Source organism: Phaeodactylum tricornutum, chromosome 1 (genome assembly GCF_000150955.2).
Source record: "Phaeodactylum tricornutum CCAP 1055/1 chromosome 1, whole genome shotgun sequence".
In the NCBI taxonomy this organism is placed as follows: domain Eukaryota; phylum Bacillariophyta; class Bacillariophyceae; order Surirellales; family Neidiaceae; genus Phaeodactylum; species Phaeodactylum tricornutum.
Window position 1 is genome coordinate 386483 of NC_011669.1, and position 26494 is coordinate 412976.

Below are 26494 nucleotides of genomic sequence, written 5' to 3' on the forward strand. Positions count from 1 at the left end.
GTGCCGAGTTGGAATTCCCCACCATGGCCATCCCTGCCTTCGACAATAATCTACAATTTGCTCCACCCAACTCCATTTCGACCCGGACACTGTGTTGAATTCACCACCAACGTATTATCTGTCGCTTGTGACGCACACTGCTGGCGTAACGATTTGTTGTCTTGCAGATTTCCAAATAACGCAGTAAGCGAGGACTCTGGAATCCATCCGCCCTCCCACCCAAACACAATGACTGCCATGGAAACAGAAAGCTCGGAAACCGTCGTAACCAAGGCGCTTTCCTCTACCGGACCAGACATCGACGAAGTCGTTATTCATCCGCTGGTTTTGCTGAGCGTCGCTGATCACTATCACCGGGTAGCAAGAGGTACACGAAAACGCGTCGTTGGCGTTTTGTTGGGGCAGTCACATCGTGGGAAAATCGATGTATTGAATTCGTTCGCCCTTCCTTTTGAAGAAGACATTCGAAACCCGGTACGTTGGGATCTGGACAGAGGCGGCAAACGACAAGATACCGCATTAACGAAAAGGAGTGTATCGTGTTCACTGTCTAACACTTCGTGTTGTCTGCTCACGTGGAATCTGCTGTCTTTTTTGTCGCTTCCGGTCAGTCCGTCTTCTATTTCGATCACAACTTTCTCGAGGAAATGATTCGTCTATTCCGTAAAGTCAACACCAAGGAAACTATCGTCGGGTTTTACTCCACAGGCCCCTCAATCCGACCCAACGATCTACGAATTCACGATATTTGCAAACGGTACGTTCGCATCCCCATCTTTTGTATCATCGATATTCGCCCGGATCGTCAAGAGCTTCCCGTCAAGGCCTACAAGGTAGTGGAACAGGTACACCACGCCGGACAGGCTGTCACGCGACAGTTCGATCACGTTAGTACGCAAATGGGTGCCATGGAAGCGGAAGAAATCGGCGTTGCGCATTTGTTGCGGGACATCAACGACCCCACCGTCAGTACGGTCATGAGTTTGATTCAGGGCAAGCTCAATGGTTTGCAATCCTTGACGGAAAAATTGTTGACCGCCAAGAAATATTTGCAGGCCTGTGCGGAGGGAAAGTGCAAAGTGAATACCGAAATTGTGGATCACTTGCAAACGATTGTCTCCCTGCTGCCGAATTTAAATACTCCCGATCTGGTGCACGCTATGATTGTCAAGACGAACGATATGCACATGGCGGTTTACTTGGCGTCCTTAATTCGATCAGTGATTGCCCTACACGACCTTGTGAACAACAAGATTCGCTACGGAGAAGATGGCATGCAAGACAACGACGAAGCGCTCGCGCAAGAGGAAGAAAAGAAAGAGGAGGAGAAGCTCAAGGATACTGGAAACAAGAAAGACGGAGGGAAATAACTATTTACTTACCGTCAAATAATGTAAACGTTGTAGCAGGCTCTTACCGTTTGAGCCATGCCAATGCAATTCGGTTTTCGGGTGGGGTCGTCACGGATAGTCGGTATCCGCCGCAGTTGCATCTATAGTTTCGCAGTCGATGACCAAAATAAACTTTGTGTCGAAAGTCCACTGGCATAGCTGTTCGATGGCAAGATCTATATTGGAATCGGGGCGGCAACCGTTCTAGCAAAGCGAGTGCGAGCGTTTTTTATGAAAATGTATGGGGTTGTTGCTTTTTTTTTTTGGAACACATTCTCGAGCTAGAGTTACCAGGTGATAGTTTTGACGGGGGCTGCTCCGTCCAAATCCCCTACTAGCCCTCTTTCGAGATCCAGACTGGAAATCAAAAACGAACCACGAGTAATCTCTTGTTGGTTTATATACATTTACGTTTACTATTAATCTTGATCTTTAAAACCTTTCCACTTATCCTACCAGCGAACGAACGCAGCCTCGATACACTTTGACCACAATTTGTTTCGAATATGGCGACCCCAATCTCCAAGGGCAAAGCGTCTGAAACCAAGAACGATGGTCAAATGCAAATCGATACGTCGGAAGGACACGCGCGTGAGGTTCCGATTTACGATATTGACGTTGCAGAAACGGCAGAAAAGAAACGTAAAACGGTCAATTATTCACCGACGAACGCTACAACTCAAGATCTGCACCCTTACGCACGCGGGGCCGTTATCGAAGTCTGGTACCGAGCCAAAAAGGAAGAAGCAGACGACTGGTGGTCCGAGCCTGAATCAGAAGAGGATGATGATGAAAGCGTGGAAAAAACGGTTCGCCTTTGCGATGTCATCGATCGAGCACAAAACGAGAACACCGGAAAATGGAGGTACTACGTGCACTACAAAGACTTTAATCGACGGATGGACGAATGGATCAGCGTAGATCGCATCGTGTCGCCTCCCTCAGTTGGCAACGCCAAAGCTCGGGCACTAAAAAAAGAAGAGGAACGAGAGAAGAAAAAGAAGCAGAAAAAGGAAGAAGAAGAAAAGGCGCTTATGGATTGGACACAACCTCGAAGTCGAAGGCGCGCTTCGGCTGTGGACATTAGCAAGGACGATATGAATGGGCGCAGAAGACGTCTGTCTCGTAAAAAGAGCTTCAACACGGACGATGACAACACTGTTGTCGCGTCGAACGTTGAAGAAGACGACGAAGAATATCAAGATGAGAAAGAGAAGTCCAATGAAGAGATGTTGGCACTACCGACGGATACTGTGACCACGCACACAGTAGGGGAGCATGTCGTAGCGACGGTCAAAGCCCAGGAACTTGATGAACATGAAGGCTTGGATGAGGCGTCGTTGCGCGAGCATGAAGAGGTAACGAAGGTGAAAAATGTTGGTTTCATGGAGCTTGGGCAATAGTAAGTAATGCTTCGCTTTACGACCTTGTTGGTGACTGTCATACTGTCTCTTTCTTCTTGTGACTCAATAATCGTTTAGTCAAATGGAGACCTGGTATTTTTCTCCCTTGCCAAAAGAGCTATTGAATGCAAGCGGCTTTATCGACGTTCTGTATGTTTGCGAGTTTTCCTTTGGGCTGTATGCCCGCAAGAGTGAGCTTCAAAGGTTCCAAGCACGTCTTCCGAGTGAAAGGCGCCATCCACCTGGCAACGAAATCTATCGAAATGGCGATTTGGCAATGTTTGAAGTAGATGGAATGGAAGAGCGAATCTACTGTCAAAATCTATGCTATCTCGCAAAACTCTTCCTTGATCACAAGACGCTTTACTATGATGTGGACCCTTTTCTGTTTTACGTTCTGTGTGAAGTGGACAATCGAGGCTTTCATCCTGTTGGCTACTATAGCAAAGAAAAGTACTCCGATGTTGGCTACAATTTGGCTTGTATTTTAACTTTTCCTGCGCATCAACGCAAAGGGTATGGACGCTTTCTCATTGCTTTTTCGTATGAACTTAGCAAAAAGGAAGAGAAGGTTGGATCACCAGAAAAGCCTATGTCAGACCTCGGGCAGCAAGCCTATAAGCCCTACTGGGGTTCAACGGTGGTTGATTATTTGTTGAATCAGTCCAATGAATCTTCGTTGAGCATTATGGACGTTTCGAAAAGGACATCAATCATGGCCGAAGACATTGTTTTTACGTTGAATCAACTAGGGATTTTGAAGATCATCAACGGTATATACTTTATCGCAGCCGAAAAGAGCCTGCTTCAGCGATTGGCAGAAAAATACCCCGTAAAGGAACCTCGAGTGGATCCATCCAAGCTTCATTGGACTCCCTTTTTGACTGACATCAAGCGAGACAAGTTCAGTATACATAGCAAGAAGCCTAATGTTGAAACGGACGAAGTCCGAGGTACGGGAGGCTTTTAAATGGTGGCTTTCCTCATCCAAATTGACGAAGCCAATATTACTTTGAAAGGAGGTTTTCTACTGGCACACATTCGTTGGCTTGATGAGCCTCGTCTACACCTGGCTAGGCAAGTTTGGTGCCACGCGTGTGTTCGTTTTTTGCCGCGTTGTTTCGCCTCTCATGAGAAAGCTTACGATTGGGTAGAAAGTTGACTAATTGTATCACCAACAGTAAGGAATTCTGGCTGTTGTGCTTGCCTTCACAAATACTTTCAAATCTTCTAGCAGACAATCATCTTTAACAGTTAGTGCAACGTTGAGGCTACGCTGCTGCCTCTAGAGGATTCAAATACTGCGCAGAACCGTGGGGCGGAAACAAAGTAGACTTTGATGGTTCAGGCAAAAACAGAGAATGCTCTCATCAGTGAAAACATAACTCACCTTCGAGCTCCAAATAGTTGGCTGTCAAATTTCCGCCGGTTGACAATAGGTGTTCTCATTTTTTACGGACGCTCCTGTAATCATGATCGGACGGGAAAGCGAACTGTCTCACTTTCATCAACTCACTATCAGTTCTGCGCCCACAAGTATTGGAAAAGCACCAACAATTCAGCAACTTACACTTGCATTAGCGTCGGTAAAATGGAACCATCGGACAAATTGTTTGCGCGCTCGTACCACTTTCTCGATGAGCATGGGGAAAACATTCCATTGCGAGCTTCCATCGGCGGGAGCTCATGGACAGCAGCCGGTGGAGGCTCATTGCCGCACCACCGACGACAGCGCAAAACACTGATGTCTTCTTCCAAGACCAGAGAAAATCAGCACGAATCCTTTAACTCATCGGCATCGTCGGTGCGCTCAATCGCAACCCGGTGGAGTGACAACACATTGGTGCAATCGGTCTTGATGGCCGATGGACTCTACGTGCCGGATGTTGAGGTGGAGACTTCCCCTGAGCAATTGCCTTCCCGATACTCGAAAGCTAACGTGAAGTCTAAGGCCACTTGGTTTGGAGCGCTTTGTTTGGCTGGTATTGGAATGTTTGTCGAAGCTTACGTAATCATTACCACGGGACAGATCAAAACTATTTGGCACAGCAATTATCCCACTTGCTGGGAAGCCGACAAAGACCAGCCTTGTCCCAACAAGATTCAATGTTGTGACCTGTTTCCCAATACTCCCAATACTATCTGCCAAGTGGAAACACCTAACGACATTTGCACCATAGAGAACAACTATTCAAATGGAATGACGTGCACCGAGCCGCAAGTGGGAGGCGTCAGCTATGCAGAATTTGCTGGGATAATGATTGGTATGCTTACGTTTGGCACGGTAGCAGATCGGGTAGGTCGCAAGCAAGCCGGGACCTTGACATCTATTGTAATGATTGCCGGCATTGGCGGAATGAGTAAGTTCAAACGAGGCTAAACATGGATTTATTACCTTATATTCCCTCACGCGTATATACAATCAGCATTCTTTGATAGTGATAACATTTCCACACTGTTTGTTGTCTTTTCCTGTTTTTTCGCCGTTTTCGGATTTGGAGTTGGGGGTGAGTATCCGCTGACGGCAACTCAAGCAGCTGAGCACCACGCCGAAAGCGCGGAGGACGCTTTACAAGACGACGAGGAAACTCGTCATCATCGCCTGCTGATGGAAAAGGCCAAAACGGCTCGACGTGGTGAAACTATATCCTTAGTTTTCGCCATGCAAGGAGTCGGTGCAGTTGTAGGGAGTCTGCTGTTGCTCTCTCTCATTTTCTTTTCTGGTCAAGGTCGCGTAGATTGCTATAGTTTGTCGGCAAATTCACGCGGAACGGATGTCAACGCGCTGGAGACCATTTGGCGGAGCTTCTACTTGATCGGGCTTATAATGGTTTGCATGTTGTTCATCTATCGATCATTGGTCCTCGAAGGTAATACGAACTTTCTTCATAATGTCAAATGATTCTTCTCTCTCTAATCGACAATATTTTTGCTGGCTTTAAGAGGGCGATGGTTGCGCTATGATGGCCGCTCGAAAAGAGCGGCGAGAAACTAAACACGGAAAGGATGTTATGAAAAAACGCTGGTGGCATATCTTTTGGTTTTATACGCCACGTCTGCTCGGTACAGGCGGAAACTGGTTTGTCTGGGATGTAACATTTTATGGATTGAAACTTTTTTCTGGTCCAATATTTGACGATATCAATCCTGGAGGGGACCTAATGGTACAAAACGGATACTTGTTGATCAACAATCTATGCGCCCTTGTCGGTTACTACTGCGCGGCTAGGGTAATCGATAATCCTTTCATTGGGCGGAAGCGCTTGCAAATGTTTTCATTCGCTGTATCTGCAATTCTATTCATGGCGACGGCCGCCGTTTTCGACACAGCTAGCTCGGGTGCTATCATGTTTCTTTTCTTTGCTAGCAGCTTTTTTGGAAATTTTGGAGCAAATGTTACAACCTACGTCATGGCAGCTGAAACGTATCCAACAGAACTTCGTGGCACGTTTCACGGGCTGTCGGCGTTTCTCGGAAAGGCTGGAGCTCTTTTTGCGAATATTGGATTCACTTATCTTTCAACAGATGAAATTTTTTGGGCGTGTGGGGCATGTGCAATTACCGGCTTCTTTTTGACCTACGTCTTTTCGGTTGACTTGACAGGAGTTTCTCTGGCGGAGCACGACGCACTCTTGGAGCTCCTTTATGCGAACCGGGTTGGTCGATATCGAGGCAAGCTGAATGAATACCGCCACTTATCCAACTTTGAGATCTGGACAGGTTGGCATGGGGAATACGATCAGGACTGGGTTCGTAAGCTGATTGCTGACGAGGAAAAAACGATGCACCCTATCCACCTTCCGGGGGAACCGAGTCTTGATGGAAAACAAAAGGTGTAGGAAGGCAACACAGTTATTAACTTTAAGGAAGAAAGAACTAGGTAGTTGATCACGAATCTGTGGGTAAACAAAGAGCTTTACCGCGTACATTCACTTCAGTCTTCGCGGGCATATGTATAGGAAACAAATAAGATTGTCTCCAATGCGGCAAAAATGAAGCTTGATTTGCACACACAGCTAGAGCCTCTCTGATCCATCCACTCCAATTGATTGTAAAATATCACAGATGTACCATTTTATCTCGTTAGAAATACTCCTTTCCTTAAATACTCCATTACATGGTTCTTTCTATTTTTCGAATTTTCTCGAGGAAAACCGCTATCCCGGTCTGCAAAACTTAAAAAATCGCTATTTCGATCAGATCTGAAAATCGCTAAGTATTTTTGAGTGAGCGCGAATCGGCTTTTAAGTAAAATTAACAATTATAATCCAATGCTCGGTGAATACTCTGCATATGATATAGCGGAGGTATGGCGCTGGCAGGGATGAGCTGCTTCCAACCCATTGATTGGCTTTCGAAACAAACAACAGTTTCCTTTGACGCCTTGTTCTCTTTGTGTCCGTGATAGAACATTCACAGTCACAGTCAACTGCTGTCAAAAGATTGATTGAATTGGTAGGTCAATGGGTTGGAAGCAGCTCATCTCTGCCAGCGCGATACCTTCACTATATGATATAGAGAGCATACCATACACCGAGCATTGGACTATTTTCTAATTGTTAAATATTACTTAAAAGCCGTTACGAATTCACTCAAAAAAACTCAGCATTTTCAGATCTGACGGAAATAGCGATTTTTTCAAATTTTTCAGACCGGAATAGCGGTTTTCCTCAAATTTTTTTCATCTTCACGCCGTGTAAAGAGGAACTTCACTAATCCGGTCTCGTCGATCTTCGTAGCGACACAGGGGGACTCAGCGGCTGACAGTGGCAGTGCTAGGTGAAGAGCACGAGCCGAGCGAGTTCAAATCATAGCGGGCTTTCGAAGATTGTGATAGAACTTCTGTATGTCCTATGCTGACGTCAGGGTTATGTCAAGATTTTGCGGCTGATCGAGACCAACGTTGTGAATTTCTTCTGACAGTATAAACGTGACATAAATTAACCTGATGTTAATTAATCAGAAGAAAGTTGTCTGCTTCTCACTATCAATGGAAAGAGCAGAAAGGATTTGAAGAGCCCTTATCGATCGACCTGGCCGAATGCAGTTCGTTTAGATATAGCAGCACAGCTTTTTCTGGAAAGAGCAGGCAATGGAAGACGATCCATTTGCGGTTTTCGGGGATGATGTCTTGATCGAGACTTCTGTCGTAGTCGCGGAAGAAAACACCGAGAATTCGGTCCGGGACCCGTCGTGTGGCGTATTGGTGTTTCACGAAGGAACAGAAGCAAGCCTTTTGTATTTTGTACAAAATGGACTTGAAAAACGATCTCCTGACAAAGATCCAACTGATCAAGTTATAAATTTGATTGACGAATTTTGCTATCGAAGACATTGGATGATGCACGTGGGGCCCGAAAAGGGGAAGGTTTTGGAAAATCATTTAGCGCAGTGCTTGGATGCGCATCTTTTGAAAAATAGAGCGAAGCCTTTTCTTGTCTTGGAGGTCGGAACGTATTGCGGATACTCCTCTATTCGAATGTGTCGCACTATACTCTCCAAATTGATGGACGCCAATAAATGTTTTCATGTTATGTCGGTGGATGTCAATCCTCACAGCCAGATGGTTGCAAAGCAATTGGTTGCTTTGGCAGGGCTAGAAGCATATGTTACCTTCGGGCTACTGACCGATCTAGAGTCGAATCGCGATGAGCTGTCGCAATCTATTTGGGCACAGGTGGACGTCTTCTCCACAGAATATGGCTCAAGTGGTTTAGACTTTGTTTTTCTCGATCACGACAAAGATATGTACCTCTCAGATATAGTCCAACTGGAACGAGCGAAATTGATCCGCGCTGGAAGCTTCGTAGCCGCTGACAACATTTTATTTTTTCGTTTGGACGACTATCAGAGACATATGCAAAAGCTGGCTGCGAAAGGTTTTGTTGAGACTCGGCTTGACATGGGGAAATTGGAATACGTATTAAAGGAGCAAGAGTACGAAACGACGGTAGACTTGAGGGATGGAATGGGTACGAAAAATCGTAAAGTATGGGTTAGTGATCCGTTGCAGTTCCTCATGTTTTTGTCTGTTTCTCAACGCGCAGAACTAACGCAATATCTGCAAGATCCTTGATTTGTTCCAGTATCAAATTGGATGGCTCTGTTTCCCATGGACAACAAAAGAAAAGCAAAACGTTGCAAAAACTGTGACTGTGAACAAAGATGTCGGAGTAAAATGTCTATATAATTGGGCCTGCCATACAATCTAGTACATTTTCCTACACAGCAGTGACGTTTTCTCCTCGTATCGTTTCTTCCGGTGAGGACGCCAGTGGCTCCTTACGGTTGAGAGTCGAGCGTGATTGACCGATTGACATAACATTTGTCTCAATTGAAACTGGAGATGTCGACGGGTGAACGGACGGAGAGAATGGACGAGGGCTCCATACCTTTCCACGGCCACGATTAGATACTGGGAAGGCACATGGACGCTTTTGAAGCTGTGGGTGGTTCTGATACTGAGCGGGTGCTTTCGTTCTGCTCAAAGTGCGAGGCGCTCCACGAGAGGAACGTATACGCACTGGAGAATATTGAATATTCCGTGATTGTTCCGACCCTTTAAAGCTGTTCGAAACGGCAGATTGATAGTTGCATGGCCATGCTTCAGACGGTGGTGTCTGTCGGAGAAATCGATTATCAGGAGATCTTTCCCACTGGTTGGTGCGCCACGACTCCGGACGCTCTGAGCTACCCGAAGGGTTCATTTGAACAAACTGACCATCCATCTCTTTGCTTGAGGTGCATTCCAACGTATCCACCGTTGACGCAAGCGAAGGCACACGAAGAATCGATTGAGGCTGTTTCGATGATTCAATTATCTGTATTGAGTCTTCCTTTCCCCAAGGTTTGAACTTCATTTCGGAGCAAAGCCGACGAAGGCCACGTCGGAAGAGCTGCGACAAGAATGGAGTTGGTATGAGGGTCCACGTTATCTCTCCCATTTGAAAACTTGAAATTAGATACTTACCACATTAGTGTATGCACCAACGTCAGGGCCATCAGTAACTTCCTCGAATCCCCAGGAAGAAAGATACTTGAGGAAAGTGTCGATGGAACCGGTTGTTTCGTTATTGTTAGGTTGGCGAAGGTTGGCGAAAAACTTCGGCAGCACCAGCTTCCTGAGAGCGTCAAATCGTACAATCCTCCAAGCCTTCCCATGCGGCAGCCATTGCACAACTTTTCCGGCAAATTCGGAATCTGAAAGTACGCTATGTAAGACATTAGGAAAGTCTTTCATTCCAGGTTCCTCCGCCTTAATGTCCGTCGGATCCACGATCTTGGAACTTTCTAGAAGGGCTTGTCCGTCTTTAGAGTCGTATGATGATACCCGACTGTCGTATGATGGGATTCGATTAGAAGACAGTGAGATAGAGGCGACCGCCTTACTACTATGAGATATTGGACTGGCGTGAAAAGGTGATACCACGGGGTTGCGATGCATCTGCATCACAGTCTTTCGCTTTTTCAAGGGTACACTCGTCTCGGGGACATTGTTTCGGGCTTCCTTGGGCGAGACGCGCTTTTGCATGGTAGATGACATCAAGCGTTCCGTCGTGTTAGGATCCGGGGGGCTATCGAAAGACCTCGAACAATAGGAAGGGAGAGTCCGAGGCGAGGAGAAGTCTCTTTCACTTTCGGATTGAATGTTGGTTATTGGAGACGACTCTTTTAAAGGACGTGGTACAGGGGAAGAAATATACTGGTTATGTGTGGGCTTCCAATATGGGATCAAGTGGTCCGGTGAAGACCCGCCGGTGTGCACAACATGATGAAGTGGAGGTGACCTATTCATGTGCGTGGTTCGAGGCGTTGCCCCGAAATCGTTGCCAACGTACGGAGATAAGGTAGGATAACCTCCATTACAACCATTCATACTTCTTGGATAACTTGCTGGTCCATGGAGCGATTGCTTTCGTCGGGTGGATTGGTGCGGCATGGTCCCAAAGTGAATCAGGATTCAATTTCCGTCGAAGGTGGGCATAGTGAGGCGTCTTTTTTGGTGAGGACTGATCCCCCCCAAATAGCTCCCGTAAATAGCGATCATTGTATGACAATGTTGGAAACCGTTGGACTCGAGGTCGATCCGTTTGACGATTGCTTCCCGCCCGTTTTCCTATAAATCCGTAGGAGGTGCGCAAGCACTGTATACAACATTAAACGCCAGCAGATATCAACGGGTGTCAAAAATTATCCAACACGACGCGCTCATCTTAATTCAAACCGTTGCCTTGACCAAAACATACAGCCTTGACATTTTTGGAGTTCAATGGAACGAGCCGTTGAAATGTTCGCTAAGAACTTGAGATAAATATTATCAAGTGTATGGCGATGGTGGAAGTATGTGGGATTCCAACATTCCCATTTAACGGAAATCAGAGCCCTCGCCCTCGAATAGGTTGGGGCTCAAAAGCATGTACCCGGTCTGGTAGCTCTGATCTCCAAAAAGGGATAAGCGACGTATAACAGTGCATATAGAGCCTGACTTACATTAGGAATGAAGGTGTGTCCTTCAAGGATGAAGGGAACGAAGGCATGCCATTAGAACTTGCACAAGATGAGTTTTATGAGGTTGGGAGGATGGCACTATGTAGGACATAACTACTTACATTATGTTAGGTAAGCTTGGGACTTGAGATACAGACAGAAAACGGCACTTTCTAAATGGCTCTAGAACTTTACCTTCTCCTGGTTTTTGGTTCTTTTCCAAGCTGATTGTTACCTTCCCCAAGCGCCAAAAACGATTGTAACTTGGACGGCAGCGTATCCCGTTGAATCGGTTTGGCATTTTCAAACAACTGGCACCACAGGGCCGGCGTCAATAGGAACTGTTGCCAAGTAAAACGTGGAGCGCTGATGAACGCGAAAAAGTCAGCTACCGGGTCAGCTGGTGGAGTAGACGCCCTCGTTGCCGATAGTAGTACTGTGACAAAAAATGGACTTGGCGGAGACCGACGATCAGATCAAACGGGAAGAAAATAGGCAGGCACCACCAAACTCAATAAGTGTGTGGAGAAGATTTCTGTTGGTCGTTTTCAAAATCCGACTCAAATTTTTTTCGCAAAAATAACCGTAACGGGCAACCAGAACACCAGCTCGGTCGCTGACATTTTAAATGTTTAACGAAAACATTGAAAATGACCAAAAGTTTTTTACTCGGGACTGACATTTTGCTTTTGCGGCACACCCCTGTTGTTTCGTATCTTTCCTCCAAGCTGCACCTCTGTTTCATACCCTGGAGATAGAAAATCCCCGCAACGCAACAAGTGCTTCGTCGACTTTGACAATGAATTTCGAACGTTCTCTCATCGACGATGAAGGAGTCAACCAAGCCGAGCGCTTGACGCAGCTTCAGTTATCGGTGAAGACGTTGCTGAGCTGGTGCGACGAGTACGTTTTACAGTTATAACATTTCGAACCCAGTTTGTAAAGCTGCCGAAAGGCTGCGCAGTTTTCCGTATATTGCGACCACATCGCCTTGCTAACTTTTCGTCAACATTATTTTGTAGGAATGAAGTTCAGGTTCCCGAAAAACTGCTCGAAAGCATTCGACAGGATGCTACGAATGCGGTAGCTGACCCCGGTAAGCCGCGCTCGCACAAGGATTTTTTAAACGAGAAAAGGTCCGAGCGCACGTCCATCGAGGAGCATGACATGATACAGGAGTTTCACGAGATTCGCAAGATCATCAAGCCGGAGACGCCGTATTTGGATTTGCGGATTCAGGATGGTAAATATGAAGTGACGAACTACTTTGACAACAGTTCTAGCCAAGCATCGGAGAATGGAGATTCTAAGCGAGCGAGGCAGCGGATCCGTACTGTCAAAACGGAATCTCCCGTTTACAAGCTGATCGCATTCCTGAAGCAATTTGTGCAAAACAAGGGAAATCTAAAGCGCCACAGCGCAAAGACGGTGATCATTGATAAGGTGAATCTGGTTTGCGAGCCCGGAAAAATGTACCTTGTTCTGTAAGTTCACTTTAGCGCAGCAAAAACATCTGCGTCCCTCCTTTTTCCTCATTCGCAATCTTTTCTGGATGTATAAAGCGGCGCCCCTGGAAGCGGAAAAAGTACACTCCTGAAGATGATCGCTCAGACACTGCACAAAAGCAAGGATCATCGGCAAACCGGAACTGTCTCGATCACTGGTGTTTCACCCGCAAGGAATATTATATGGTCAAATCTTGTTGCCTATATTGATCAGATTGATCGCCTGCATCCGTATCTAACAGTTTTTGAAACTTGCGAATTTGCTTGGCGTTGCCGCTCAGGCGGAACTCATCGCCGCATCTTTCAAGGCGACGGACCAGATGTCGATGATATGATTGCCAAACTCGACGACGAGCTCACTGTCATCAACAAAATACTGGAGGCTATGGGTCTAGCGCGCGTGAAAGATACCTTCGTGGGCGATCAAGAAAATGTTCGAGGCATCAGCGGTGGGGAAAAAAAGCGAGTTACCGTCGCTGAAATGCTGTGCGTAGGATCTCCCATTATATGCTGTGACGAAATAAGTACTGGTCTGGATGGTAAGTGGACGTCCACACTGCAGCAGTGGGTAAACTGTCACGATATGGATCTTACAGCTCGATTTTTCTCTTAGCCGCAACGACATATGACATAACAAAATGGATGGGAGCGGTGACCCGTATCACGGAGACTATCAAACTGGTGTCGCTGTTGCAACCTCCTCCAGAAACGGTCGCCCTGTTCGACGAAGTGATACTGTTGAGTAATGGCAAGGTGGTTTACAGTGGGCCTATCGACGAGGTGATTGACTATTTCTGCAATCTTGGGTACGAGATTCCGGAAAGAATGGATGTGGCTGATTGGCTCCAGGCGCTTCCCACGAAAGATGGTGTGAAGTTTATACGAAAAGTCGGCAGCGAGATGATGAAGCATTTGTCAACCGATGAGTTCGTTGAGAAGTTTTACTCTTCTCCGCGTGGCAATAAAATTCTGGAACGTTTGAATGCACCATCGAGAGACGGAGCCGACATGGTGAAGACATTGGGGGGCAAGAGGTTTGAAAATTCTTCCTTTGCTTCCTTGAGACTATTGATCCGTAGAGAGCTGAAGTTGTGGTGGCGTGACAAATATCAGATCAAAGCTACCTTGTTAAAGTGTATGTGTCGACCTTTGCCTTTGTTTCCAGAGCGGTGCTTGTCGTTTGCACCTAACCAACTTCTGTCTCATTTTGCTCTTCAGCTCTCATTATGGGAATTGTCGCTGGGACCTTGTTTTGGCAATCGGACAGTCCAAATTCGATCGTCAGCATCTTATTTCAGTCTATGTTCTACAGCTGCGTTGGGGCTATGACTTCGATTGTGAAACAATTTGCAGAACGACCTATTTTTTACAAGCAGCAAGATGCAAATTTCTTCCCGACATGGACGTACGTTGTTGGCCGCAGCGTTGCGAGTGTACCGACGTCGCTCATTGATTCTGTCGGCTATGGAACAATCATCTTTTGGTTCGTTGGGCTAGCCCACAACGATGGCGCTACTGTTGGCAACTACTTCATGTTCCTGCTGCTCTTGTTTGTTGTATCATTGACTGCGGTTTTCTTCTTTAGCGTATTTTCGGCTTCAGTGAGTGTTGTGACAATAGCACAGCCGTGTCAGGCGATAACAATGCTTGCTTTTATTCTCTTCAGTGGGTTTACGGTTCAACCGGATGTCATTCCAGTGTAAGTATTCGCGGAATATCATTTTTTTTTGGTTGTTGGAAGCGAAGAGAGGTCTGACACTTGTCCTTTTAGATACTTTATTTGGATTTATTGGATAAACTTTTTTGCCTGGATCCTTCGAGGTCTGGCTGTCAACGAGTTTGATAGCGGGAAATACGATGACGAGGCGGAAACTAGTGAAGGTCTCACTGAGGGGGAACTCATCCTCACCCGGTTTGGCTTTACAATAAATGATGACCCTTTCTCAAGGGAATGGGTATGGTGGGGGTTGCTGTTTGCGGTCGGCTGTACGTCGATATCGTTGTTTGTCTCCACTTTCTTTCTAGACCGAATAAGATTTGCTACGGGGGCATCCTTAGTTACAGATAAAGGAAGCGATGAAATTGAAGATCTGGGTCGAGAGGAAGTGTACATCCCTTTTAAAAGAGCTAAACTGACTTTCCGAGACGTGCACTACACCGTCACTGCCTCAACGTCCGAAGAAAAGCTTGAGCTACTGAAAGGAGTCGATGGTGTCGTTGAAGCGGGATTGATGACTGCGTTGATGGGGAGTTCAGGTGCGGGAAAGACGACGTTGATGGATGTTCTGGCAATGAGAAAGAGTTCAGGAGAAATATCAGGAGACATCCGAGTGAATGGACATTCCCAAGAAAAGCTCTCATTTCGAAGAATGATGGGATACGTCGAGCAATTCGATACACAGACGCCACAGCTGACAATTCGAGAGACGGTTTCATTCTCGGCAAAGTTACGTTTGGAAGAGAAAGTTGCAGCAGTTGTGCCGGATAGTATGGAACAGTTTGTTGAGCAGACACTCCATACACTTGAGCTGACCAATATCCAAGATCTTCAGGTGGGGTCAGACGAGACTGGCGGGCTGTCATTTGAGCAACGCAAACGTCTTTCCATTGCCATTGAACTTGTGGCCAATCCTTCAATTCTTTTCTTGGATGAACCAACCAGCGGCTTGGTAAGCAAAACGAGCAAGGTAGTACCAAGATTGTGCTGCGCATCAAGACTCTAATCCCTTCTTTTAATCCAGGACGCTCGAGCGGCGGCGATCGTGATGCGAGGCTTGAAGCGAATAGCTTTGAGCGGACGAAGCGTTTGTGCTACAATTCATCAGCCTTCCATCGCTATATTTAACGAGTTTGATCGTCTTCTTCTTCTGAAGCGTGGAGGTGAGACAATTTTCTTCGGAAATCTTGGAGAGAACAGCTGCAACCTTATCAGCTACCTCGAAGGATACGAGGGGACGACTTGTATTCAAGCTGGTGAGAATCCAGCTACATGGATGTTGACGACGATCGGCGCTGGTAGTGCCGCGAACCCCCATAAACCCTTCGACTATGCAGGAAAATACCAAGAGTCCAATCTCCGTCGAAAGTGTCTGGATCAAATCGATAGTATTTGTGCATCTTCGACGCCTGAAGGCAAAGTTTTGTTCGCTGGAAAATACGCTGTATCCGTCAAAACACAATTTTATGCAGTGTTGCTCCGCACTATGAAGGTATATTTCCGATCCCCAAGCTATAACGTGATCCGTGTCATGGTATCCGGCACAGTAGCCCTTTTGTTCTCAAGCGTGTACGCGTCCCAACGTGTCCCTGGAGATGAAGCGGACATGAATTCACGTGTCAACTCCCTTTACATTGCTGTCCTTTTTCCTTGCGTGAATGCACTAAATTCTGTTTTACGCGTTTTTGAAGTGGAACGCAACATGTTCTATCGTCACAAAGCCGCTAGCATGTATGATTCTCGAGCCATCACGCGAGCGTACACTATTGCTGAGGTTCCATTCGTTTTCATTGCTTCGCTTGTTTTCAGTATTCTCTTTTACTTCCCAATGGGCTTCGCGCTGGAAGCAGACAAGTTTTTCATCTTCTTGCTAATCATATTCTTGACGATCTCGACCTTTACTTTTACGGGTCAAATGCTTATCGGTCTTTTCCGTGATAGTCAAACGGCTCAGGGATTTGGTGGACTCTTCATCACCTTTACCTCTCTCTTCTCGGGAATCTTGCTTCGACCGGACGCGATCCCCAACTTTTGGATCTTTATGTATTGGCTTATGCCCGGGCACTATATTTACGAGGGGCTGATAATGTCCCAATTCAATAATGACAATTCGCCAATTGTGGCTTCCGTTGGATCTCCCTTTTACGATTCCCTTCGGTGTACTGATATTGCGTCGCAGGGCGAGGACTGTGTCGGAACGGCGGAAGAATGGATTGCGAGCAGTTTTCCCGATTGGTCCATAGACAATGTTCCGTACAACATTCTATATCTCATTGGTATCATCATCATTACTCGGGCAATCACTTATTTTGCATTAACCCATCTCGACTACCGCTCCAATTGATTATTACAGGGAGTTTCTGCGTTCATTTGTTTAGAGCGGAGAGGGTCCTGTATTCAGCTCATTTTCGGTGGCCAAAGTTAGAATCAGCGATCGAAGGCTCTGAAAACCCTCCGTCTTCAATTCGTCGAACGACGCTGGAGCCCCTCTTTTAGAAATGTCGGTCAATGCGTTCTGCCATTGTGTTAATTCGATGGAGAATCCTTCCGGGGGACAGTCGTTTGATTGATGCAGTAGTGAGTCGGAAAGCATTTGCACTGTGCCATTACTCCAAAGTTTCTCCAATAAAGTTGATTTCTCAACAGATTCCTTTGTCTGTCGATCTGTCAAGCCGCATAGATAAACATCTATAATGCCTCCAGGCCAGGCAAAGAACAAGAACGTATTCGTCAACGATCCTTCAGTCTCTCCGCCGGCCGTAGAGTCGCCCGATTTTTTTGTGATAGACCTGGGCTGGAGTGCACACGCCGTGAAACCATGTAACTGTTGAAAATGAGCATCTCTGTCAACCTCGTGAGGGTAGGAAAGCGTATAAATGGGTCGAGCTGCGTCGGATGAGGACGATGTCGTGATGGGTACTAAGTACACTGTGCCTCCGCGTAAACAGCAAGCAATGTGCGGAACACGTTCACTAGTTGGGGACTCTTTAGCAAGGGGCAAATAAACGTGTCCCAGACCAATCGTCGGATACGACAATACACATTGATCAGTAGCACTTGAAACTCCCCAGGACAACATATCCGGCTGCGACACTGAAGTACATTCAGCATAAATCCGAGCCAATGTGCCGTCGGATAATCCCATTACACATCCAAGATTTTGTGGCAGCACATAGAGGGCATTGGTACCCGAGCTACTCACGTGCGGCCTGCGCCGGGGTAGACCGGGTATGCGAGTCCGCGGTAACGTCGAAGTGTCCACCAACTCCATTCCGGGACTCGGCAAGATCCAGTGATCCTCCATGGCCAGAATGTTGGTAGTTTCTGAAGTAAAATCATCCGGCTTTGCGAGGTCGCGCCAGGCTAGTTCCAGCGAAGTTGTATCGACCACATCGACCATGGACCGCGTCGGCGTCGCTGAGTCTCGTGGCTGTAACGTTATGATTAAGTACTCGTGATGTGGAGATGCGTTGAGGTTTCTGTTTGCCTCGGAAAAGGATGGTGGCGTCATCTCCACAGAATTAGTCTCCTCGTTTACGGGTAACTGCTGAATACTTGCAATTGGAGAAGCGTGCTCCCACGCTGCTCGCCACAAAAGTTTCTTTGTCGGCCCTTCCTTGGCGGCAATCACGCGCCAAGCTTCAACTATACCATTTTCGTATCCAATCACGATAGAACCACGTAGGGTACAACCCACACTAGTAGCACCAACACGGTTTGTCGCCCAGGAATAAAAGGAAAATGCACGACTAGGATCCAGCGAAATCATCGATACTTGACCCAGTACGGAAACCGCCACAAGATTACCTGTTTCCTTGCGCCGTGCACGAGTATCTTCGAGCAATTCTGCCAAGGCGACAATCGGCGCTGCTTCGCATATAGATTCTTTGCGACGATCATGATCAGTTTGGTCTTCCTGTGGGGATGAAGGAGACGATGTGCGCTCGCTTATCGTATCGACAACAAATGTAGGCTCCAGTGGATGAGAGAATCGCGGGTCCAGCTGCCGCCTACTAGGTCCGTGAGTTCGCGCAAAGTCATCACTACCGACATCCATGTCGCTTTCTTCCAGATTTTTTGTCGTAGGAGCGCTGTAATTGTTCTTGTCGCTAGCGTTTTCCCCAGCGGCTCCCTCTCCACCTATCCTCTGCAGAATAGCTTCCGAGGTCCAAATCAAAACCTTTCCATGTGTTGCTGTGCCTTGGACAACGTAACGATCCTGTATCACGAGGGGCCCTGCCGAGATAGAGGGGTACTGCGGTCGGGACCATAGCGTGAGTACGTGCTGCGGTGTACGATGAACCAGCGCCCGGGCCTGCCAACCGCGTAGAGGGGAAGCGACTGGCGGTGAGTCGTCAATCGCACTCCTCCCGTTTTTAGTGGCGCTGCCACGTGCACGCCGCCGACAAGGCTCCGGACGAGGCGGCGATGTCTCTCCACTTTCCTCTTTCATATTTTTGGCATCGCTCATTACGTACAACGGTCAAAGTCCAGCGGTTGCCGAGACAAACTCTGCTTTCCGAATAGTCTTCGAAACCTCTTTTTGGTGAGGGTGTGATGATATTTCTCATGGCAATCACAGTCGGTCGCACTTAGTTTAAATACTAAATATTTAAAATATTCAAGTGACTCACAGTCAGAAATCATTCTCCACTCTAATTAGTAGTAGCTAGTAGCCACTCTAGAGTACGTGCATCAATTTACTGTAAGCCTGAAATCGGTAGAACCTAAAAGAAAAGTGAGAAAGCAGATGCGAGTCGCACTGTGTGTAATCACATTCATTAAATGCCTCGGCATCGCCATGGCTGTATCGCAGACATTTTTGCCGTTTACACCATCTATCCCTGCTAAAAATATTTCTTAGTACTCAAGAATAGAAGCTAACTGACCCCGGCACTCATCGTTGTTCTGGTTCCTTAAAGTGCGTCGACAATGGTTGGGGTACCAAACGGTGAAACGACGAAACCGACCGACGGGCCCGCCGTTCCAGAAGGGGCTTCTTCGCTGCTCGGCTTATTTGCACCACCTCCTGGCTCGGTTGAAAAGAGTGCACGCCCTGCGGAAAACGCTCTTTTGGGAAATTCCAGAGCGACGAATGATACTTCGGCAGCTGTATCTTTGGAACGACAGCTGGAATTCCCTCGAGAGTCAACCATACACAGGTGCAATAGTGCAGAGCTTCTGGATGCAGGGAACAACAGCACAAGCATACCCTTTCTACCAGATTCTACAATTGATGAGCCTTTAGATTCACCGAAGCAAGGGCTCAATACTAGAGTCATAGAATCCGAGTACGACGACAACTTTGGCTGTCTACTGGATGGTCCGATTCTGAATGAGAATACCCCGCTTCTTGTTGAAAAGATGCAGCACAGCACTTCAATCGGAGGTCTTTTTGATCCTCTACCGGAATCTAAGACACCAATTCCCCCTCACAATGAGGTTACACCCAAGGCGGGACACAGGCAGCGCAAAACTCTGTTGTCGACTACCCGGAACGCTCGGACGGACTCGGCATTGCCTCCCATTATCGAATCGGTACGACCTTCCGTTGACACTCACAACGACGATTCACCGGAAATGCACAAGCAACAAATAAGATCAGACTGCTGGCAAGGCTTCCTATCTAAATTTTGGCAAGCTTACCATGAATGTCTACAACCCACAACCTGGGTTGGGGCTTTCATGTTCCTACTCTACCAAATCGTGTTTTGTTTGACTATGGGTTCGGCTATAACCCGACCGCACAGTACTGTTTCTCTGCTAGGACTCTTGACCAAAATGTCCGCTTTAGGCATCATCCTGGGCGCACCAGTCTACTGGTACGGCAGTGGAACGGAAATTCCTGCCCTCTACCCGACGGTAGATTTGTTTTCGGCACCCTTTCTCGCCGAGATTGCCGTGGTGGTCGACAACACCTTATTCGAAGACAAAAATGTCACCTACCAGGAAAATGACGCCTTGTTTTTGGGCACCTTTACTTTTCTGGCTTCCGTGGCATTGTTCCTTTCGGGAACGCTTCTGGTACTCGCCAGTGTCTTTAAATTAGCGAATCTTGGTGCCTTTTTGCCCTTTCCCGTCTTATGCGGATTCTTTGCCGCGGTTGGTGTCCTGACATGGACACTCGCCTTTAAAGTCGATACAAACGGCCTAACAGTACATGAGGTGGTCTTCTCGGGAGATGCAGCTCTTGTACTTCACAGTTTACGTCATCATTTGCCAAGTGTCTTCATTGCAGCAATTATGAAGTATCTGGGACCAAAGAATCCTTTTTACGTTGCCGGGGTAGTGCTTGCGACAATTTGCATGTTTTATATCTTTATGCTTAGTTTCGGAGTATCCATGGAACAAATGATTGAATGTGAATGGTTCTGGGCACGCTCCGACCTTGTCTATGAATCGCTGGATGTCAAGGTATGATGTCGACACCGAAAACAAGCACGGCATCAATGTGTGACTGTAGTTCTGACGTCTTGTTTTCTCTGCTATTGCCTAGGTTGGCTTTGCCAAATGGGCTCCGCCTGCGCCTATGGGATGGATCAGTTCCTTTATTTCAGGAAATGTGCATTGGGGAGCTGTCCAAAAAGGGCTCAACCCAACTGTCGCTTTGGCTTTTCTTTACATGATTCGGTGTTCATTGCATGGCGCAGCTTTAAAAAAGAATGTGCCAAACTTGGAGAGGATCGTCAAAGGGAGAGCACGGCCCAAGCTAATACGGGATCGGTCCGTCCAAGCCTCTGGACCCCGCCGTCGTAGATTTTCTGAAGTGGTTGACATCGAAAATCTAGCTTCTGTGATGTCGGAATTGGACGCAGATGGCCCCTCAACAATTCATCCAAAGCCTACCCACATGTCGTTGAAGGATATTCTGATTCAGTACGGATATAGCCAATATGTCTGTGGTCTCATGGGAAGTTTCGCAATTACACCTTCAGTGGCAGCATCGCCGACTATGTATATGGTCAGTTTGTTAAAATTGTGCTGTAGGCCTGTCACTTTTTCGCTTCTCTCATGCATTGTCGTTGCGAATTTTTTCAGTTGGGTGCTGAAGGTGTTGCACCACAATTGGGTTCGGTTCTGCTCTTGTCCTTATTTTATTTGACTGACTTTCAAGCAGTTTCCTACATTCCGAAACCTGCTTTCTCGTCATTGCTTGTCTTGGCTTTTATCGATATGACTTCAACTTGGTTCGTCAAGTCTTATTTCAAGACTAGGGAGAAAATGGAATGGCTGGTCGTTCCTTTGATCGTGCTGCTCGCCTTCGTTGTCGGTTTACTTGGTTCAGTCTTTTTAGGGATCGCCATGTCAACGGTACGTTGTCGTGTCCCTTTGACAAAAAGTATTCCGAAGAATTTCTCATCGTTTATCTTCATCCGGTCAGTTTCTTTTCGTAGCTGCTTTTTTTCGCAGTGGAGTTGTCAAGTATGTCGCCAATGGTATTGCAATTCGTTCAACAATTGAAAGGCCTTTAAAGACAGCAAATTGGCTGGACAGAAATGGTGAGCTGATACAAATTCTTGTTCTGCAGAACTATTTGTTCTTTGGAAACGCTTCGTCAATACTGAACTACATATGTTCAATGTTCGAAGATCCCGATCCTGCCCTCGACGAAGTTTTTGTGGTTCCAATCCCGAAAATTATTGTCCTGGACCTGACCCTTGTAACTGGTATCGATACATCAGCAGTCGATGTGTTTTCGGACATTTTCAGTATGGTTGGGAAGCACAACTGTAAGCTCTTCCTTTCTGGTGTCTCCAACAACCTGCGGCAAGTCATGGCAATGGCTGGTGTGAAGCCAGAGAGTAGTGTTGATAGAAAGAAGCGACAGTTAAGGTTTTTCTCGAATCTGGACACAGCAATTGGAAAGGCGGAAGACATGCTGCTTGATGACGCTGGAATTGAAGAGCAAAGTGATTTTGGCTACACGGGTGCAAAGGGCTTCGCTCTCGCTCTGTGGCATATTGATGACCAGGTATGTTGTTGTATTGTCTCTTCTTTGTAAAAGTCGACCGAGAAACTCACAATACATCCACGTTTAGCACGACACTAAGTATGCAAAAGATCTGATGGCTCTAAAGGATTACACAATTCAGATTGAGGTCGAACCCGGCGAAATGCTATACGAAGATAAGCACTTGGACAGAGGACTTTTCTTCATCGAACACGGAATAATGGTTCGTTCACATAGCTGCCAAGGAGATTGTGCCCTATTTCTGCTTGCACTCACCAGCGCCTTTCGTTCATAGAGAATAGAGCGCAACGCTAACTTTACTCTGTCTCGGGTTGGCAGTACAGATTCGCTATCAAAGCTGGGTCAGACCTCGGGTACAATTTCTTGTCTGAACGCAAGGTCAGCCTCAATAGGGAGGGAAGTCGCTCGCCTTAAGATGTCGGGGGTGTCCGCACGAAACCACATGTTTCGGGTAGCGCGGATAGGCCCTGGCTGGGTCCTCGGATCTATCGAAGCGCTAAGTGGTGCAATTCATCCTGGCAGTATGATTGCAGGTGAGTGTTATGCTTTGAACATATGTCTCGTGAGTCGTCGATTGTGAACTTATGTGTCAAACGAATTGCTCAGTCACTCAGTGCCGGCTTCACTACATTTCTTATAAGAAGATCGAAGATATTGAACGGAGCGACCCGTTGCTCGTGTTAACGTTACACAAATTGCTTTCATACTTGATGGCAAGGCGGCAATCGGTCACAATCCATCAACTAGCGACTTTGCATTCAATTATGAGCTCTCCTGCCCAGAAGAAGCCTATCGGAAGAGCTGGAAGCAGCGGCTTCCATATGTCGTAGCATAGAAATAGAATTATATAAAAGAATTGCTTTGCCAGTAAATCAGCGAGCAAGACCATTGTTTCCAATTTTCTGAAACAATCCGGTAAAGCTGTGGATCCGTCCGTAGGCGGTAGATATCGACTAGACCCCTCGCGTAGACGCTTCCAAGCTACGATCGCGACAAACACAACTCTGTCTCTCACGGGCCAATTTTTAGTCACTGCACGTGCAGTTCGAAAGCTCCATGGCGCTAGCCTGGAGCAGGACGCTCTGTACAATTCGCACAACCTCAGGGTGCTCTTCTTGCAGTCGATCCAGCCCTGCTCGTGTTATCTTCGCAACAACCGTCTTGTCGCGAGATGCGACGCTACGAAAACTTCGGTGATGCTCCAAAAGGAAGTCAACGAACCCAAAAATTCCTCCGACCGACAAGAAGGAACGAACATGTCCAATATCACCTTGATCCATGAGATTTGAAGTACTCCTTCCGGTACCTGTCAAGGACACTTTTCCTGCTCCAGATACGATGTGAGTTGTCAAATGCGAGCTGAGTTCTTCTCGAACGTTTGCGACAGCACCTTTGAGCACAACTCCAAATGAGTCAGAGTGAGTGTCTTTGGGGAAACTAAGGTAAATAGATGGAGAGAGAGTGAGTGAGAAAGCAAGGGACCATGTAAGAATTGTGCAGTCAACTGAAATCATACTCACATACAGTCCCCTGCATTGTATTCCATCTCCTGATGGTAAGTCTCGTCAGAAAGACTATCAAGAAGCTTTTTGTCCTCTTCCCTCAAGCCCAAAATGAAAGAGAAGACCTCTGCAAGAGTTGCTTTCCCTTTTCTGCGCACTGTCGATGGAGCAATGTCCTTGAGGCCGATAAAGGATGGCGACCGATTCAGGCGATCCAACTGCTGGATCAACTGACTTTCACAAAACTCAAGAGCTTCATAAATAGTTAGGAACGGCAGTATCTTGTCGCACGTTCCAGTTGGCAAAATACCACCTTCCATGTCTTGTTTGATTCTTTCTCCTTCAATTTCATCGTATGCGACATCGTGAGCCCGGAGCATCCAGTCCACACGTGGGCACAGCCCAGCAGCACAGACAAGAATGTGTCGTTTCGAGCACATCTTTGCCAACTGAAGAAAGCATCCTCGAGCGGCGGAGGCGTCGAGGTTCGGCATTTGAGCAAGGTCGAGAACTAAGAAATGCGGACGAGGTCTCATAAGGGGACTTTTTGGTTTCTTTGTAGCTCCACCAGATCCTGGAGACTTTGTCATCAGATATCCAGCTCGATGAGGGCTCATAATAGCAGCTTCTTCAGTGACCTCTTCCAATGTTGCATCTATGCCAATCTCTTCCGAAATAGTCGATAACAGCTGCTGGCCTGTTCCAAAAAAGACCGAGCCGATAATCTCATAGGTTACAATTTTGGGATGTTGTGAATGGTATCCGTGCGTCTGTAAAATCTTCCAATGTTCTGGAGACCAAACAGCACGCGATCGCTTCGGTACTCGATTGAGAGCAGAAACGCGTGCCGTCGTCATGACATGATCGACCATGGCCACAACTACACCAAAAACAATACCGGCATTGATACCGACGACCTGAATTGCTAAAAAAGTCAGCCATAAGACAACGTATTCGCTCAAAAAGATCTTGTGTCGAATTTCAAAGAGCCACTCGTAAAGCAGATCGTATCCAATGAAAATGAGTGTGGATCCAAGGAAGAATAAAGGTGCCACCTGTAACATGTTCACGGTTGAGAGAACAACGGCCAGAAAAACAATCATGATAATGACGCCGATCCATTTCGAGTGTACGCCAGTCCGATAGGTAAAGATTGTTTGTGAAAATATGTACGAGCCCGTGAAGCCAAACGTCAAGCCTGACATGACGTTGCAAATCCCAACCGTGGCCAGTTCTCGATTTGTATCCAAAGCTTCTCCCATATCCATGCTAATAGCCGCCACATCTAGGCAAGACGCAAATGAAACGACAAAAACCATGCCCAACCATGTTGCCAAACACTTGGAGATCAGGGTCCAATGAACAAGCTTAAAGTCCACCAAATGAAAAAGATCCTGCACTGGCACGGGTGGTGCTGTTTGGCCAACCCACCCATCTTCGCGAGCACCTTCAATGCCCATACCCGTCCCAAAGATGAGAGCGTAAAACAAAACCGGAATGACAATCATTGCCGCTGGCAAGGCGGCATCGCTTTCGGCCTTGCGAGAAATGTACGTCAGCGCTAGCCCCGCACCCAGCCCAGGTGCAGCCAGAAGCACATTTTGCGACTCCAATAAATATCGCCAATCCGCCAGCCCGACCATGGGTTCCGAAATACACAAGGCAACCCCGGCTTGGAGGCAAAAATAGCCTATAAAGGCCAAATAGCCCCCTACGACGGGCATGGGCAAGTAGGAAACAATATCGGCCAATCGGAATTTGCCCATGGCCACCAGAGCGAGTCCTAGACATGCTGTGCTCATTGCCAGAATAACCAAGGTCGTGGACACAACTTCCTCCACTGTTCCCCCGTTTGCCAGAATTTCTTTGGCCACGATGTTGCTCATGGCACTGAGAAAGATGAGCCCGGCGTCTTGTACGGTACCGATCGCAAACGGCAGGGACGAGAACAAGCAAAATCCCAGCTGATGCATGAGCGAAGAAAATATTACCAATTTGCTGAGAGCATTCATATGATCATTATAGGCTTCGTGATTGAAAATGACGGCGGCGTAGCCATACAAACCCGGGACACTGATAATGACGTTGACCATGGCGTAGACAATGTAGTAAAAGAAACCTCCCTTTTTGGGTCCATTGGTAGAATCCTGGCTGGGTTGACGTCGTTGGCGCGGGGGTAGTGGAAGACTGGGTTGACGTCCCAGCGTATAGGCGGAAGAACTGGCGTTGGTGACGGGAACTCCGGGCGTATAAGACGGTACCGCTCTCGGGGCGAATCCTTCCGCATTCAGGGAAGCCGTTACTCGGTGTTTGTTCTGTGGCAACGGGTAATTCGATGCAATCGGAGGCATGACACCGTGATGTTCGCGAAATGAGTTGGACCGCGATCGGCCGTGTTGGGGAACGTTCGATCGGGGAGTAGTACCGCTGGCCACTGTGTTCCGACTCGACACGAGCGGCGTCCGCTCCGTCTCTTCTTTGTTGCGCTCCGGTAAGTACATGGCTCTACAGGATCAC

The 26494-nt window shown here is 47.1% G+C and overlaps 9 protein-coding genes across 9 annotated transcripts; 6 read left to right on the top strand and 3 right to left on the bottom strand.

The window, feature by feature from the left end:
• The first annotated feature begins 67 nt into the window (after positions 1 to 67).
• Positions 68 to 1437, top strand: RPN8 (regulatory proteasome non-atpase subunit 8). The gene is made up of 2 exons (XM_002176538.1): positions 68 to 474; positions 612 to 1437. The coding sequence occupies exons 1-2, from the start codon at positions 229 to 231 to the stop codon at positions 1368 to 1370; spliced, it is 1005 nt and encodes a 334-aa protein (XP_002176574.1). The 5' UTR covers positions 68 to 228; the 3' UTR covers positions 1371 to 1437.
• An 820-nt stretch (positions 1438 to 2257) lies between these two features.
• Positions 2258 to 3674, top strand: myst (predicted protein; the record flags this gene model as incomplete). Its single annotated transcript, XM_002176539.1, has 3 exons — positions 2258 to 2308; positions 2600 to 2793; positions 2873 to 3674. Coding segments are annotated over 3 exons (1047 nt in total), but the record flags the coding sequence as incomplete, so codon positions are not given.
• A 639-nt stretch (positions 3675 to 4313) lies between these two features.
• PHATRDRAFT_17265 (predicted protein) lies at positions 4314 to 6725 on the top strand. Its single transcript, XM_002176540.1, has 4 exons — positions 4314 to 4905; positions 5023 to 5154; positions 5221 to 5664; positions 5738 to 6725. Exons 1-4 carry the CDS (start codon positions 4386 to 4388, stop codon positions 6631 to 6633), a joined length of 1992 nt encoding a protein of 663 aa, XP_002176576.1. The 5' UTR covers positions 4314 to 4385; the 3' UTR covers positions 6634 to 6725.
• A 1359-nt stretch (positions 6726 to 8084) lies between these two features.
• PHATRDRAFT_9546 (predicted protein) lies at positions 8085 to 8657 on the top strand (the record flags this gene model as incomplete). Its single annotated transcript, XM_002176541.1, has 1 exon — positions 8085 to 8657. A coding segment is annotated over one exon (573 nt), but the record flags the coding sequence as incomplete, so codon positions are not given.
• A 358-nt stretch (positions 8658 to 9015) lies between these two features.
• Positions 9016 to 10706, bottom strand: PHATRDRAFT_42552 (predicted protein; the record flags this gene model as incomplete). The annotated part of the gene is made up of 2 exons (XM_002177046.1): positions 9765 to 10706; positions 9016 to 9690 (listed from the first exon to the last, which is right to left on the bottom strand). Exons 1-2 carry the CDS (start codon positions 10668 to 10670, stop codon positions 9016 to 9018), a joined length of 1581 nt encoding a protein of 526 aa, XP_002177082.1. The 5' UTR covers positions 10671 to 10706.
• Positions 10707 to 12844: 2138 nt separating this feature from the next.
• PHATRDRAFT_83 (predicted protein) lies at positions 12845 to 16637 on the top strand (the record flags this gene model as incomplete). The annotated part of the gene is made up of 5 exons (XM_002176542.1): positions 12845 to 13325; positions 13400 to 13921; positions 14005 to 14485; positions 14558 to 15455; positions 15528 to 16637. Coding segments are annotated over 5 exons (3492 nt in total), but the record flags the coding sequence as incomplete, so codon positions are not given.
• Positions 16638 to 16877: 240 nt separating this feature from the next.
• On the bottom strand, positions 16878 to 18974 carry PHATRDRAFT_31571 (predicted protein; the record flags this gene model as incomplete). Its single annotated transcript, XM_002177047.1, has 1 exon — positions 16878 to 18974. The coding sequence occupies one exon, from the start codon at positions 18972 to 18974 to the stop codon at positions 16878 to 16880; it is 2097 nt and encodes a 698-aa protein (XP_002177083.1).
• Positions 18975 to 19435: 461 nt separating this feature from the next.
• PHATRDRAFT_42555 (predicted protein) lies at positions 19436 to 23370 on the top strand (the record flags this gene model as incomplete). The annotated part of the gene is made up of 7 exons (XM_002176543.1): positions 19436 to 20917; positions 21000 to 21464; positions 21491 to 21814; positions 21885 to 22475; positions 22543 to 22677; positions 22750 to 23008; positions 23082 to 23370. The coding sequence occupies 7 exons, from the start codon at positions 19436 to 19438 to the stop codon at positions 23303 to 23305; spliced, it is 3480 nt and encodes a 1159-aa protein (XP_002176579.1). The 3' UTR covers positions 23306 to 23370.
• A 130-nt stretch (positions 23371 to 23500) lies between these two features.
• Positions 23501 to 26478, bottom strand: PHATRDRAFT_42556 (predicted protein; the record flags this gene model as incomplete). Its single annotated transcript, XM_002177048.1, has 2 exons — positions 23501 to 23912; positions 23996 to 26478. The coding sequence occupies 2 exons, from the start codon at positions 26476 to 26478 to the stop codon at positions 23501 to 23503; spliced, it is 2895 nt and encodes a 964-aa protein (XP_002177084.1).
• Positions 26479 to 26494: the final 16 nt, after the last annotated feature.